This window comes from Bombina bombina, chromosome 6, assembly GCF_027579735.1.
Source record: "Bombina bombina isolate aBomBom1 chromosome 6, aBomBom1.pri, whole genome shotgun sequence".
NCBI classification, from domain to species: domain Eukaryota; kingdom Metazoa; phylum Chordata; class Amphibia; order Anura; family Bombinatoridae; genus Bombina; species Bombina bombina.
The window spans coordinates 61,179,390-61,193,185 of NC_069504.1; the positions used below are offsets into that span (position 1 = coordinate 61,179,390).

The 13,796-nt window shown below is 38.0% G+C and overlaps 1 protein-coding gene across 1 annotated transcript in view; it reads right to left on the reverse strand.

The window, feature by feature from the left end:
* Positions 1-13,796, reverse strand: part of ITIH5 (inter-alpha-trypsin inhibitor heavy chain 5) — a 243,668-nt gene that overhangs the window by 210,173 nt on the left and 19,699 nt on the right. The window contains exon 2 of the mRNA XM_053716429.1: positions 3,400-3,444. Coding sequence (XP_053572404.1) covers positions 3,400-3,444 — 45 coding nt within the window. The remainder of the gene's footprint in view (positions 1-3,399; positions 3,445-13,796) is intronic.

Below are 13,796 nucleotides of genomic sequence, written 5' to 3' on the forward strand. Positions count from 1 at the left end.
GGAAGTTCACAGAGTCAAAATAGGGGGGAACAACTTTAAAATCTCTTTGTTTGCGGACGATGTCCTCCTGGCTTTATCTAGACCGACGAAATCCCTCCCATATTTGTATCAAATACTACAAAATTATGCGACTATTTCAGGATACAAGATCAATTTAGAAAAATGTGAGGCTCTACCTATAGCCCTCCCTAGTCATACTAAAAAGGTTATTGAAAGATCAAGATCCCCTTACTGGAACTTAATAAGTTACAGACTGATTTGGTGGGCTTTCTAAGGGGCAGTAAAAAAGCTAGAATCCCCTCACGTATATTACTACTACATAGACAACTTGGAGGGGTGGGGGTCCCAAACCTCCTGAACTATTATCAAGCGGCGAGATTAGCGCAGACGACTCTATTTGGTAAAAAAACAAATGATCTGAGGTGGGTACAGGTGGAAACCCTATTATCGGGACGTAAACACCCAGATGATATTCTGTGGGAACATGTGGGGCAACCATCTAGGGACAAACAGACCTCAAGACTTACAGAAGAGATGATGTCTCTATGGAATTCATTAACGACGTCTCTTCAACTATTACCGACAGACTCACTGATGAGACCAGTTAGGACTATTATAAGCTCAGAATTTCATTCACAAGTGGGAAAATGGGAGAATAAGGGGCTATACAGGGTAGCTGATTTTCTTCATAAAGGTTAGATGGCTACATATTTACAAATACAGGAGAAGTTAGCACCCGAAAAGTTACATTGGTTTTTATACCTCCAAATAGCATCAGCCGCTACAAAAGCTTTACCCCGAAACATTAGGCAAAGTCTGACACTGCTGGAGGGTTACTCCAGCTCCACCACCAGAAATAAAAAACTAATTTCTCACATATATATAGCGATACAGAAGGCCAAGTATACCTCTAAAACTACATTAATGGAGTTATGGGAACGGGATATTAATAAGACACAAACGAAAGAAGAATGGGAAGCAATATTACAGGTAGCAGGGAAAGGATTAATAAGCGCAGATTTTAAAGAAAACTGTATTAAATCCACCTTTAGATGGTATCTTACACCACTAGTCACATCGCACTATATCCCAAATGGTAGTAAAAACTGCTACAGGGGGTGTATGGAGACAGGAACATATATCCACATGTGGTGGGAATGTCCACAAATAGAACAGATATGGACTAACTTATCTAACCTATTAAGTGAGGTTTTATCTCAAAATATCACACTGACTGCATCTCAAGCACTACTCAATGAACACATACCTCCTTTTAATTCAGCCATAAATATTTTTATCCGCACCCTATGCACAGCTACCAGGATATGTGTGGCTAAATACTGGAAGACAGGGGCACCCTCATGGGAGGAGGTATTAGAAAAGATTAAAGCTACCTACACATTATCTGAATCTGTATCCTTTATACAAGTTACTCATGAAAGGTTTTTAAAAATATGGAACTATTGGATACTGAAGGGAACCTGAGGGATCTTAGCTAGAAGCATAGGAAACCCAGATACCACAAGAGGTTGACAGTAATAAACAGAGGACACGGAGACACGAGACATTGACTAATAGTAGAGACTAGTGTCCGTTGAAAAGGTTGGGGGCTCCTTTCCTGGATCTACAGTGAGAAGTTTAGGGGAAGCAGGCAAGTTTATTTTCTTTTTTTTATTTCTTTTTATTTTTTCTGATTTTGGTTTTGATTGTTTCTTGTGTTAAATTGTTTGTAGTTTAATGTTTTACCTTTTAGGTGAGGAAAAAGAGAGGTTCTGAAGATAGATACGAATACTAGGAGGAAGAGAGGGACTCTCAATGGAGAATGAGGGGGAATTTTTTTTTACGGCCACTGTCTCCACCTCTTCCTCAGAAAACCTCTGTTTAATTGTTGGGACATACTAAACTGCAGATTCTCTGGGACTACTCTAGGAACTGATATAGACACTATTAGAGAAGTCCCCCCTCTGGACAATCTGGCTATGCAGCTCTAAAGGACAAGTAGGGGAATAGTCCTGTGCGAGGTCAGGGAGGGAGAATGCTTCTCCTTGTGATGTTTCATATGTAATGTACGATGACTTCTATTTTTTTTATGTATGTCTCACAATAAAAATTATTTCAACTAAAGGGACATGAAACTCTTAAAAAGCGCTAAACAGAATGATGTATCCAAAACAATTTGCACTGACTTTATGCTTTGGGAAATCATAGTGTTTGTTTGTAACAAAGAAACTGCTAGAGAATTTGCTCTCAAAGATTTAGCAACAAGTACAGGTGGCCCTCGGTTTACAACAGTTCAATTTGCACCGTTTCAGAATAACAACCTTTTTTTCAGTTATGTGACTGCTATTGAAAAGCATTGAGAAGCAGTGCATTGATTAAAATAGCCAGTAGGTGGAGCTATGCAAGCTGAAATTAATCAGTTTAACCAGACCTGAGCTATCGAGCAGCTTGCAAAGGAACAAGATCTTCCTGTCTACAAATCAGTCCAGATTGGAATGCATAGAAAGAACTGTTTGCAGAAAAATGCAAGTAAAGTCTGTGTTGTGTGATTATTTTATTAGGTTTATAATGCTGTTTAGCCAATGTTTCTGTTCATTTAACTTAGTTTAATTATATATTCTGTGTTGTGATTATTTTATTAGGTTTATAATGCCGTTTAGCATTTAAAGTCTTCATTTCAAAGCTTTAAAAATAATGTGTTAGGTGTTACTTATGCCAATTTTGAGAGGGGCCTGGAACCTAACTCCCTCACTTCCCATTGACTTACATTATAAACTGGGTTTCAATTTACAACGGTTTCGATATACAACCATTCCTTCTGGAACCTAACCCCGGCGTAAACTGAGGGCTACCTGTATATACTGGAGTTATTTGTAGGGCATTTGGGATGATATAAAAGTGAGTTGGAGAGAAGGAGAGAGGAATGGGGGAATGTTAGCTGAGATTGGTGGTGAGTAGCGGAACATAGGAAGTGCAGTGTTTAGGTATCATGGTCATTCAGTACAGGAGCTGAATTTTATTGATACTTAGAAGGACACCTATCATCTTTCACCTTAAAGATGATTGGTGTTCTTCTAAGTATCAATAATATTCTTAATATAACCCAACCTAGTTTGCATGATAATATATTACATGGCAACATTTAAGACAGTAGTTCTCAATTCCATTCCTCAGGGCACACTAACAAGCAACATTTTCAGGATTATCTTGGGTGGAAGCAGGTTAATAGCACTTTTTACTGATCATGTCATTATTTCACATGTGCTCTAGTTAAGATATCGAGAAAATCAGGCATTTTAGTGTGCCCTGGGGACTTGAATTTGAAACATTGATTGGGGGACTAAAAATAACCAAAAATAAACACTATTACACATCTTTTTATTAACAATGAATACTTACTCTTCTTTGTGAGTGGAAAGCTTGTCTTGGAACTCGAAGTCCCACCTGAAAAGACATATTTTGATCATTTATTTGTTGATATCATGTCAGTAGGTAGAAAAAGTTACCATTCCCACAAAGTATCTCTTTATATCTGTATATACACACACAACATGCTGCAATATATACATAATACTTAAAAGTTGTCTCTTAGGGAGGCAAATTATCATGCTGCAAATGCAGCAGTTTCCACGCTCCCCGGAAACAAAAGTTAAGAAGCAGCGGTTCTTAAGACCGTTGTTTCTTAACTCATTTGCCACCTCTGAGGTGGTGGATAGCAATTATCCTGCGAATGTGCAGGGGGCAGCATTGCACAAGCATTTCACGATGTTGAGTGGACATGATCTGCTACAGTGGACCATGTTCGTCCGACAATTAATAAATCGGCCCCCTAGGGTCTGATATTTCTCGCTGCTCAGGAGAGATAGTCTAACATGTCTCATTGGTACGGTGAGGACTTTAAAAAAATTAGAAACACACATTTTAACTTAAGACATGTTTATGTTGCTATGTAGTGTTCTTGATGGGAAACAAACAGTCCTACATTACAATACAAGGTATAAAAAAAGTAAGGCAAAGGGCTTTAACATAGAGATACATATATATATATACAGGTGAAACTCAAAAAATTAGAATATCGTGCAAAAGTTCATCTATTTCACTAATGCAACTTAAAAGGTGAAACTAATATGTGAGATAGACTCATTACATGCAAAGCAAGATAGTTCAAGCCGTGATTTGTCATAATTGTGATGATTATGGCTTACAGCTCATGAAAACCCCAAATCCACAATCTCAGAAAATTAGAATATTACATGCAATCAATAAAACAAGGATTATACATACTGTAGAACAATATCGGACCTCTGAAAAGTATAAGCATGCATACTGTATGTACTCAGTACTTGGTTTGGGCCCCTTTTGCAGCAATTACTGCCTCAATGCAGCGTGGCATGGAAGCTATCAGCCTGTGGCACTGCTGAGGTGTTATGGAAGACCAGGATGCTTCAATAGCGGCCTTCAGCTCTTCTGCATTGTTCGGTCTCATGTCTCTCATCTTTCTCTTGGCAATGCCCCATAGATTCTCTATGGGGTTCAGGTCAGGCAAGTTTGCTGGCCAATCAAGCACAGTAATCCCACGGTCATTGAACCAGGTTTTAGTGCTTTTAGCAGTGTAGGCAGGTGCCAGGTCCTACTGGAAAATGAAGTCAGCATCCCCATAGAGCTCGTCTGTGGAAGGAAGCATGAAGTGCTCCAAAATCTCCTGGTAGATGGCTGCGTTGACCCTGGATTTAATGAAGCACGGTGGACCAACACCAGCAGATGACATGGCTCCCCAAATCAACACAGACTGTGGAAACGTCACACTGGACTTCAAGCATCTTGCAGTGTGTGCCTCTCCATTCTTCCTCCATACTCTGGGTCCTTGGTTTCCAAATGAGATGCAAAATTTGCTCTCATCAGAAAAGAGGACTTTGGACCACTGAGCAACAGTCCAGGTCTGTTTTTCTTTAGCCCAGGTAAGACGTTTCTGACGTTTGTTGTTCAGGAGTGGCTTGACAAGAGGAATACGACATTTGAAGCCTATGTCCAGGATCCGTCTGTGTGTGGTGGCTCTTGATGCATTGACTCCAGCCTCAGTCCACTCCTTGTGAAAGTCCCCAACACTTTTGAATGGCCTTTTCCTGATAATCCTCTCCAGGCTGCAGTCATCGCTGCTGCTTGTGCACCTTTTTCTTCCACACTTTTCCCTTCCACATAACTTTCTATTAATGTGTTTTGATACAGCACTTTGGGAGCATCCAACTTATTTTGCAATTACCTTTTGAGGCTTTCTCTCCTTATGGAGGGTGTCATTGATGGTTTTCTGCACAACTGTCAGGTCAGCAGTCTTTCCCATGATTGTGATTCCTACTGAACCAGACTGAGAGACCATTTAAAGGCTCAGGAACCCTTTGCAGGTGTTATGGCTTAATTAGCTGATTAGAGTGGGACACATTGAGCCTAGAATATTGCACCTTTTCACAATATTCTAATTTTCTGAGATTGTGGATTTGGGGTTTTCATGAGCTGTAAGCCATAATCATCACAATTATGACAAACCACGGCTTGAACTATCTTGCTTTGCATGTTATGAGTCTATCTCATATATTAGTTTCACCTTTTAAGTTGCATTAGTGAAATAAATTAACTTTTGCACAATATTCTAATTTTTTTGAGTTTCACCTGTATATATATATATATATATATATATATATATATATATATATATATATATATATATATATATATATATATATATATACAGTTGTATGCAAAAGTTTAGGCACCCCTGACAATTTCAATGATTTTCATTTATAAATAATTGGGTGTTTGGATCAGAAATTTCATTTTGATAAATAAAATAACTGAAGGACACAGTAATATCTCAGTAGTGAAATGAGGTTTATTGGATTAACAGAAAATTTGCAATACGCAACAAAACGAAATTAGATTTCATTTTGTTGATTTGAAAACATGTAACTACCTAGCACTGATTAATTGGAACACACAATTGGTTTGGTAAGCCCATTAAGCCTTGAACTTCATAGACAGGTGCATCCAATCATGAGAAAAGGTATTTAAGGTGGATAATTGCAAGTTGTTGTTCTCTTTGACTCTCCTCTGAAGAGTGGCAACATGGGGGCCTCAAAACAACTCTCAAATGACCTGAAAACAAAGATTGTTCAACATTATGGTTTAGGGGAAGGCTACAAAAATCTATCGCAGAGATTTAAGCTGTCAGTGTCCACTGTGAGGAACATAGTGAGGAAATGGAAGCCCACAGGCACAGTTCTTGTTAAGACCAGAATTGGCAGGCCAAGTAAAATATCGGAGAGGCAAAGGCAAAGGATGGTGAGAATGGTCAAAAACAGCCCACAGACAACCTCTAAAGACCTACAACATCATCTTGTTACAGATGGTGTCACTGTGCATCGTTCAACAATTCAGCGCACTTTGCACAAGGTGAAGCTGTATGGGAGAGTGATGCGGAAGAAGCCTTTTCTGCACACACGCCACAAACAGAGTAGCTTGAGGTATGCAAACGCACATTTGGACAAGCCAGCTTCATTTTGGAAGAAGGTGCTGTGGACTGATGAAAAAAAGATTGTTATGCATGGCAGCAAAAGAACACAGCGTTCCAAGACAAACACTTGCTACCCACAGTAAAATTTGGTGGATGTTCCATCATGCTGTGGGGCTGTGTGGCCAGTGCCGGTACTGGGAATCTTGTTAAAGTTAAGAGTTGCATGGATTCCACTCAATATCAGCAGATACTTGAGAATAATGTTGAGGAATCAGTCACAAAGTTGAAGTTACGCCAGGGCTGGATATTTCAACAAAACAACAACCCAAAACACTGCTCAAAATCTACTCTGGCATTTATGCAGTGGAACAAGTACAATGTTCTGGAATGGACTTCCCAGTCCCCAGACCTGAATATCTTTGAAAATCTGTGGGGTGATTTGAAGCGGGCTGTCCATGCTCGGCAACCATCAAACCTAACTGAACTGGAGATGTTTTGCAAGGAGGAATAGTCCAAAATACCTTCATCCAGAATCCAGAATTACAGGCTATAAGAAGCGTCTAGAGGCTGTTATTTCTGCTATAGGAGGCTCTACTAAATATTGATGCAATATCTCTGTTGGGGTGCCTAAATTTATGCACCTGGTTAATTTCGTTTTGATGCACATTGCACATTTTCTGTTAATCCAATAAACCTCATTTCACTACTGAAATATTACTGTGTCCTTCAGTTATTTGATAGATCAAAATGAAATTGCTGATCCAAACACCCAATTTTTTATAAATGAAAATCATGGAAATTGTCAGGGGTATCTAAACTTTTGCATACGACTGTATATATATATATATGAGATAAAGTTATACCAGCTTAGACAGGATCTAATTGATTGCTGAGCACAGATAAAACAAAAATGTCAATTTTATCCGGTGCACGGGGGTAAGCACAATTTAAATGTGATTAGAAAAGAAGCAGCAACCCAGCTATACCCTTATCCAGCGCACTCGCTCATTAAGCAAATATAAAAACACTGTGAGGCCAAGTCCAAAAAAAACAGTAGCAGAGACTGAAATACAGTTAATCAACATCCTTTAATGAATTAAATTAAAGGATGTTGATTAACTGTATTTAAGTCTCTGCTACTGTTTTTTTGGACTTGGCCTCACAGTGTTTTTATATTTGCTTAATGAGCGAGTGCTGGATAAGGGTATAGCTGGGTTGCTGCTTCTTTTCTAATCATATATAGATATATATGTATAATTTTTCATGTGTCCCTTTTTAAAGCGTAATATCATAACCCTATGTATATATACAGTATCTCACAAAAGTGAGTACCCCCCTCACATTTTTGTAAATATTTTATTATATCTTTTCATGTGACAACACTGAAGAAATGACACTTTGCTACAATGTGAAGTAGTGAGTGTACAGCCTGTATAACAGTGTAAATTTGCTGTCCCCTCAAAATAACTCAACACACAGCCATTAATGTCTAAACCGTTGGCAACAAAAGTGAGTACACCCCTAAGTGTAAATGTCCAAATTGGGCCCAAAGTGTCATATTTTGTGTGGCCACCATTATTTTCCAGCACTGCCTCTTGGGCATGGAGTTCACCAGAGCTTCACAGGCTGCCACTGAAGTCCTCTTCCACTCCTCCATGACGACATCACGGAGCTGGTTGATGTTAGAGACCTTGCGCTCCCCCACCTTCCGTTTGAGGATGCCCCACAGATGCTCAATAGGGTTTAGGTCTGAAGACATGCTTGGCCAGTCCATCACCTTTACCCTCAGCTTCTTTAGCAAGGCAGTAATCGTCTTGGAGGCGTGTTTGGGGTCGTTATCATGTTGGAATACTGCCCTGTGGCCCAGTCTCAGAAGGGAGGGGATCATGCTCTGCTTCAGTATGTCACAGTACATGTTGGCATTGGAGCCCTTTGCAGTCAAGTAGATGAAAACATGAAAAAACATATTTATGCAATATTAAGATGTAATAAAGTGTTATAGAGTGAATTTACTGTAAATATTTAATTTTCCAATGTTCTTCACATAGCAGAATATAAGTATTTATAAATAGATATTTCAATATATATCTGTATATATCTATACCTATATATAATCATATATATATATATATATATATAGATAGATAGATAGATAGATAGATAGATAGATAGATAGATAGATAGATAGATAAAGGTAAAGAAAGATATATATTATACCAAAATACATATTTATACATATATCTGATGGTATTTATGAATACATAGAACATATTCTTCTATGTGAAGAACATTGTAATGTGAAATATTCATAAATGCAATCATGTTTGCGCATAAGTAAGGTCTTCGTTTTTTTCCACTTTTTTGCTGCACTGACTTATATGGGGGAATAGGTTATCGCGTGCAATATTCTATTTTAGGCTTTTTATGCTTGTTGGGTTAGCATGTGAACAAAAACAATTCAATTTAAACTTGTAATACAAGCGCTTCCCGGGGCGTACAAAAAACGTACTTCTAGCGCAGTTAACGCTTGAGCAGGAGTGTTAAATAGAGCTCCACTTGTAATCTGGCCCATTAATGGGAAATTATTTTATTGTTCCTATAGAGTCACAGACCTCAGCTGACAATGTCATGCAGAATTAGGGCTGAGAATGCAGAAACAGAAATTAAAATAGCTTGACAGCACAACGTGTACTAGGGTATAGTGTATTGTGACAGCACAACGTGTACCAGTGTATAGTGTATTGTGACAGCACAACGTGTACTATTGTATAATGTATTGTGACAGCACAACGTGTACTAGTGTATAGTGTATTGTGACAGCACAATGTGTACTAATGTATAGTGTATTGTGACAGCACAATGTGTACTAGTGTATAGTGTATTGTGACAGCACAACGTGTACTATTGTATAATGTATTGTGACAGCACAATGTGTACTAGTGTATAGTGTATTGTGACAGCACAACGTGTACCAGTGTATAATGTATTGTGACAGCACAACGTGTACCAGTGTATAGTGTATTGTGACAGCACAACGTGTACCAGTGTATAGTGTATTGTGACAGCACAATGTGTACTAGTGTATAGTGTATTGTGACAGCACAATGTGTACTAGTGTATAGTGTATTGTGACAGCACAATGTGTACTAGTGTATAATGTATTGTGACAGCACAATGTGTACTATTGTATAGTGTATTGTGACAGCGCAACATGTACTATTGTATAATGTATTGTGACAGCACAATGTGTACTAGTGTATAATGTATTGTGACAGCACAAAGTGTACTAGTGTATAGTGTATTGTGACAGCGCAACGTGTACTAGTGTATAATGTATTGTGACAGCACAACGTGTACTAGTGTATAGTGTATTGTGACAGCACAATGTGTACTAGTGTATAATGTATTGTGACAGCACAATGTGTACTAGTGTATAGTGTATTGTGACAGCACAACGTGTACTAGTGTATAATGTATTGTGAAGCACAATGTGTACTAGTGTATAATGTATTGTGACAGCACAACGTGTACTAATGTATAGTGTATTGTGACAGCACAAAGTGTAATAGTGTATAATGTATTGTGACAGCACAACGTGTACTAGGGTATAGTGTATTGTGACAGCACAATGTGTACTTGTGTATAATGTATTGTGACAGCACAAAGTGTACTAGTGTATAATGTATTGTGACAGCACAATATGTACCAGTGTGTAGTGTATTATGACAGCACAATGTGTGCCAGTGTATAGTGTATTGTGACAGCACAATGTGTACAAGTGTATAATGTATTGTGACACCACAATGTGTACCAGTGTATAGTGTATTGTGACAGCACAACGTGTACTAGTGTATAGTGTATTGTGACAGCACAACGTGTACTAGTGTATAGTGTATTGTGACAGCACAAAGTGTACTAGTGTATAAAGTATTGTGACAGCACAACGTGTACTAGTGTATAGTGTATTGTGACAGCACAACGTGTACTAGTGTATAGTGTATTGTGACAGCACAATGTGTACTAGTGTATAGTGTATTGTGACAGCACAACGTGTACTAGTGTATAATGTATTGTGACAGCACAATGTGTACTAGTGTATAGTGTATTGTGACAGCACAACGTGTACAAGTGTATAGTGTATTGTGAAAGCACAATGTGTACTAGTGTATAGTGTATTGTGACAGCACAATGTGTACCAGTGTATAGTGTATTGTGACAGCACAATGTGTACTTGTGTATAATATATTGTGACAGCACAAAGTGTACTAGTGTATAATGTATTGTGACAGCACAACATGTACTAGTGTATAGTGTATTGTGACAGCATAACGTGTACTAGTGTATAAAGCACAACGTGTACTAGTGTATAAAGCACAACGTGTACTAGTGTATAGTGTATTGTGACAGCACAACGTGTACTAGTGTATAGTGTATTGTGACAGCACGTGTACTAGTGTATAATGTATTGTGACAGCACAATGTGTACCTGTGTATAGTGTATTGTGAAAGCACAACATGTACTAGTGTATAATGTATTGTGACAGCAAAACATGTACTAGTGTATAGTGTATTGTGACAGCACAACGTGTACTAGTGTATAGTGTATTGTGACAGCAAAAAGTGTACTAATGTATAGTGTATTATGACAGCTCAACGTGTACTAGTGTATAAAGCACAACGTGTACTAGTGTATAGTGTATTGTGACAGCACAACGTGTACCAGTGTATAGTATATTGTGACAGCACAACGTGTACTAGTGTATAGTGTATTGTGACAGCACAATGTGTATTAGTGTATAAAGCACATCGTGTACTAGTGTATAGTGTATTGTGACAGCACAACGTGTACTATTGTATAAAGCACATAGTGTACTAGTGTATAGTGTATTGTGACAGCACAACATGTACTAGAGTATAAAGCACAATGTGTACTAGTGTATAGTCTATTGTGACAGCACAATGTGTACTAGTGTATAGTGTATTGTGACAGCATAACGTGTACTAGTGTATAAAGCACAACGTGTACTAGTGTATAAAGCACAACGTGTACTAGTGTATAGTGTATTGTGACAGCACAACGTGTACTAGTGTATAGTGTATTGTGACAGCACGTGTACTAGTGTATAATGTATTGTGACAGCACAATGTGTACCTGTGTATAGTGTATTGTGAAAGCACAACGTGTACTAGTGTATAATGTATTGTGACAGCAAAACATGTACTAGTGTATAGTGTATTGTGACAGCACAACGTGTACTAGTGTATAGTGTATTGTGACAGCAAAAAGTGTACTAATGTATAGTGTATTATGACAGCACAACGTGTACTAGTGTATAAAGCACAACGTGTACTAGTGTATAGTGTATTGTGACAGCACAACGTGTACCAGTGTATAGTATATTGTGACAGCACAATGTGTATTAGTGTATAAAGCACATCGTGTACTAGTGTATAGTGTATTGTGACAGCACAACGTGTACTATTGTATAAAGCACATAGTGTACTAGTGTATAGTGTATTGTGACAGCACAACATGTACTAGAGTATAAAGCACAATGTGTACTAGTGTATAGTCTATTGTGACAGCACAATGTGTACTAGTGTATAGTGTATTGTGACAGCACAACATGTACTAGAGTATAAAGCACAATGTGTACTAGTGTATAGTCTATTGTGACAGCACAATGTGTACTAGTGTATAGTGTATTGTGACAGCACAACGTGTACTATTGTATAAAGCACATAGTGTACTAGTGTATAGTGTATTGTGACAGCACAACATGTACTAGAGTATAAAGCACAATGTGTACTAGTGTATAGTCTATTGTGACAGCACAATGTGTACTAGTGTATAGTGTATTGTGACAGCACAATGTGTACTAGTGTATAGTCTATTGTGACAGCACAATGTGTACTAGTGTATAGTCTATTGTGACAGCACAATGTGTACTAGTGTATAGTCTATTGTGACAGCACAATGTGTACTAGTGTATAGTGTATTGTGACAGCACAATGTGTACTAGTGTATTGTGACAGCACAATGTGTACTAGTGTATAGTGTATTGTGACAGCACAATGTGTACTAGTGTATAGTCTATTGTGACAGCACAATGTGTACTAGTGTATAGTCTATTGTGACAGCACAATGTGTACTAGTGTATAGTCTATTGTGACAGCACAATGTGTACTAGTGTATAGTTTATTGTGACACCACAATGTGTACTAGTGTATAGTCTATTGTGACAGCACAATGTGTACTAGTGTATAGTGTATTGTGACAGCACAATGTGTACTAGTGTATTGTGACAGCACAATGTGTACTAGTGTATAGTGTATTGTGACAGCACAATGTGTACTAGTGTATAGTCTATTGTGACAGCACAATGTGTACTAGTGTATAGTGTATTGTGACAGCACAATGTGTACTAGTGTATTGTGACAGCACAATGTGTACTAGTGTATAGTGTATTGTGACAGCACAATGTGTACTAGTGTATAGTGTATTGTGACAGCACAATGTGTACTAGTGTATAGTGTATTGTGACAGCACAATGTGTACTAGTGTATTGTGACAGCACAACGTGTACTAGTGTATTGTGACAGCACAACGTGTACTAGTGTATTGTGACAGCACAATGTGTACTAGTGTATAGTGTATTGTGACAGCACAATGTGTACTAGTGTATTGTGACAGCACAATGTGTACTAGTGTATAGTGTATTGTGACAGCACAATGTGTACTAGTGTATAGTGTATTGTGACAGCACAATGTGTACTAGTGTATTGTGACAGCACAATGTGTATTAGTGTATAAAGCACAATGTGTATTAGTGTATAAAGCACAATGTGTACTAGTGTTGTAAATCTAACGTCCTTGCTGTTTAATATGTTCAGTATCTCAAGTAACAAACAGTTTTTGGTTTTTACAAGTTCATAATATTTTAATTTTTAGAATGTATTTTTTCACGCACAACACTGCTCATCTGTTTTGTAATACTAATGCCAGACAAAATACATTCTATGGCTGGCCAGTCCCTTAGGTCCCCTTGCAAGTGAAGCAGCAATAGGCAGCTGCATAGTTTGTATGTTGATAAACCTCATGATATATACACTCAGCTATACACAAATACTGAAGAAATGACAAAATGAGATAAAGCGACTCCCCTACTAACATGCTTGACTGGGGGCTGTGTAAGATTGCTGAGTACTCCTTACAATCACAGAAAATGAATTTGTTATAAAAAGAGATGAGATGCAGAAGGATCTTTGAGAGGCACAATGCAGACTATTC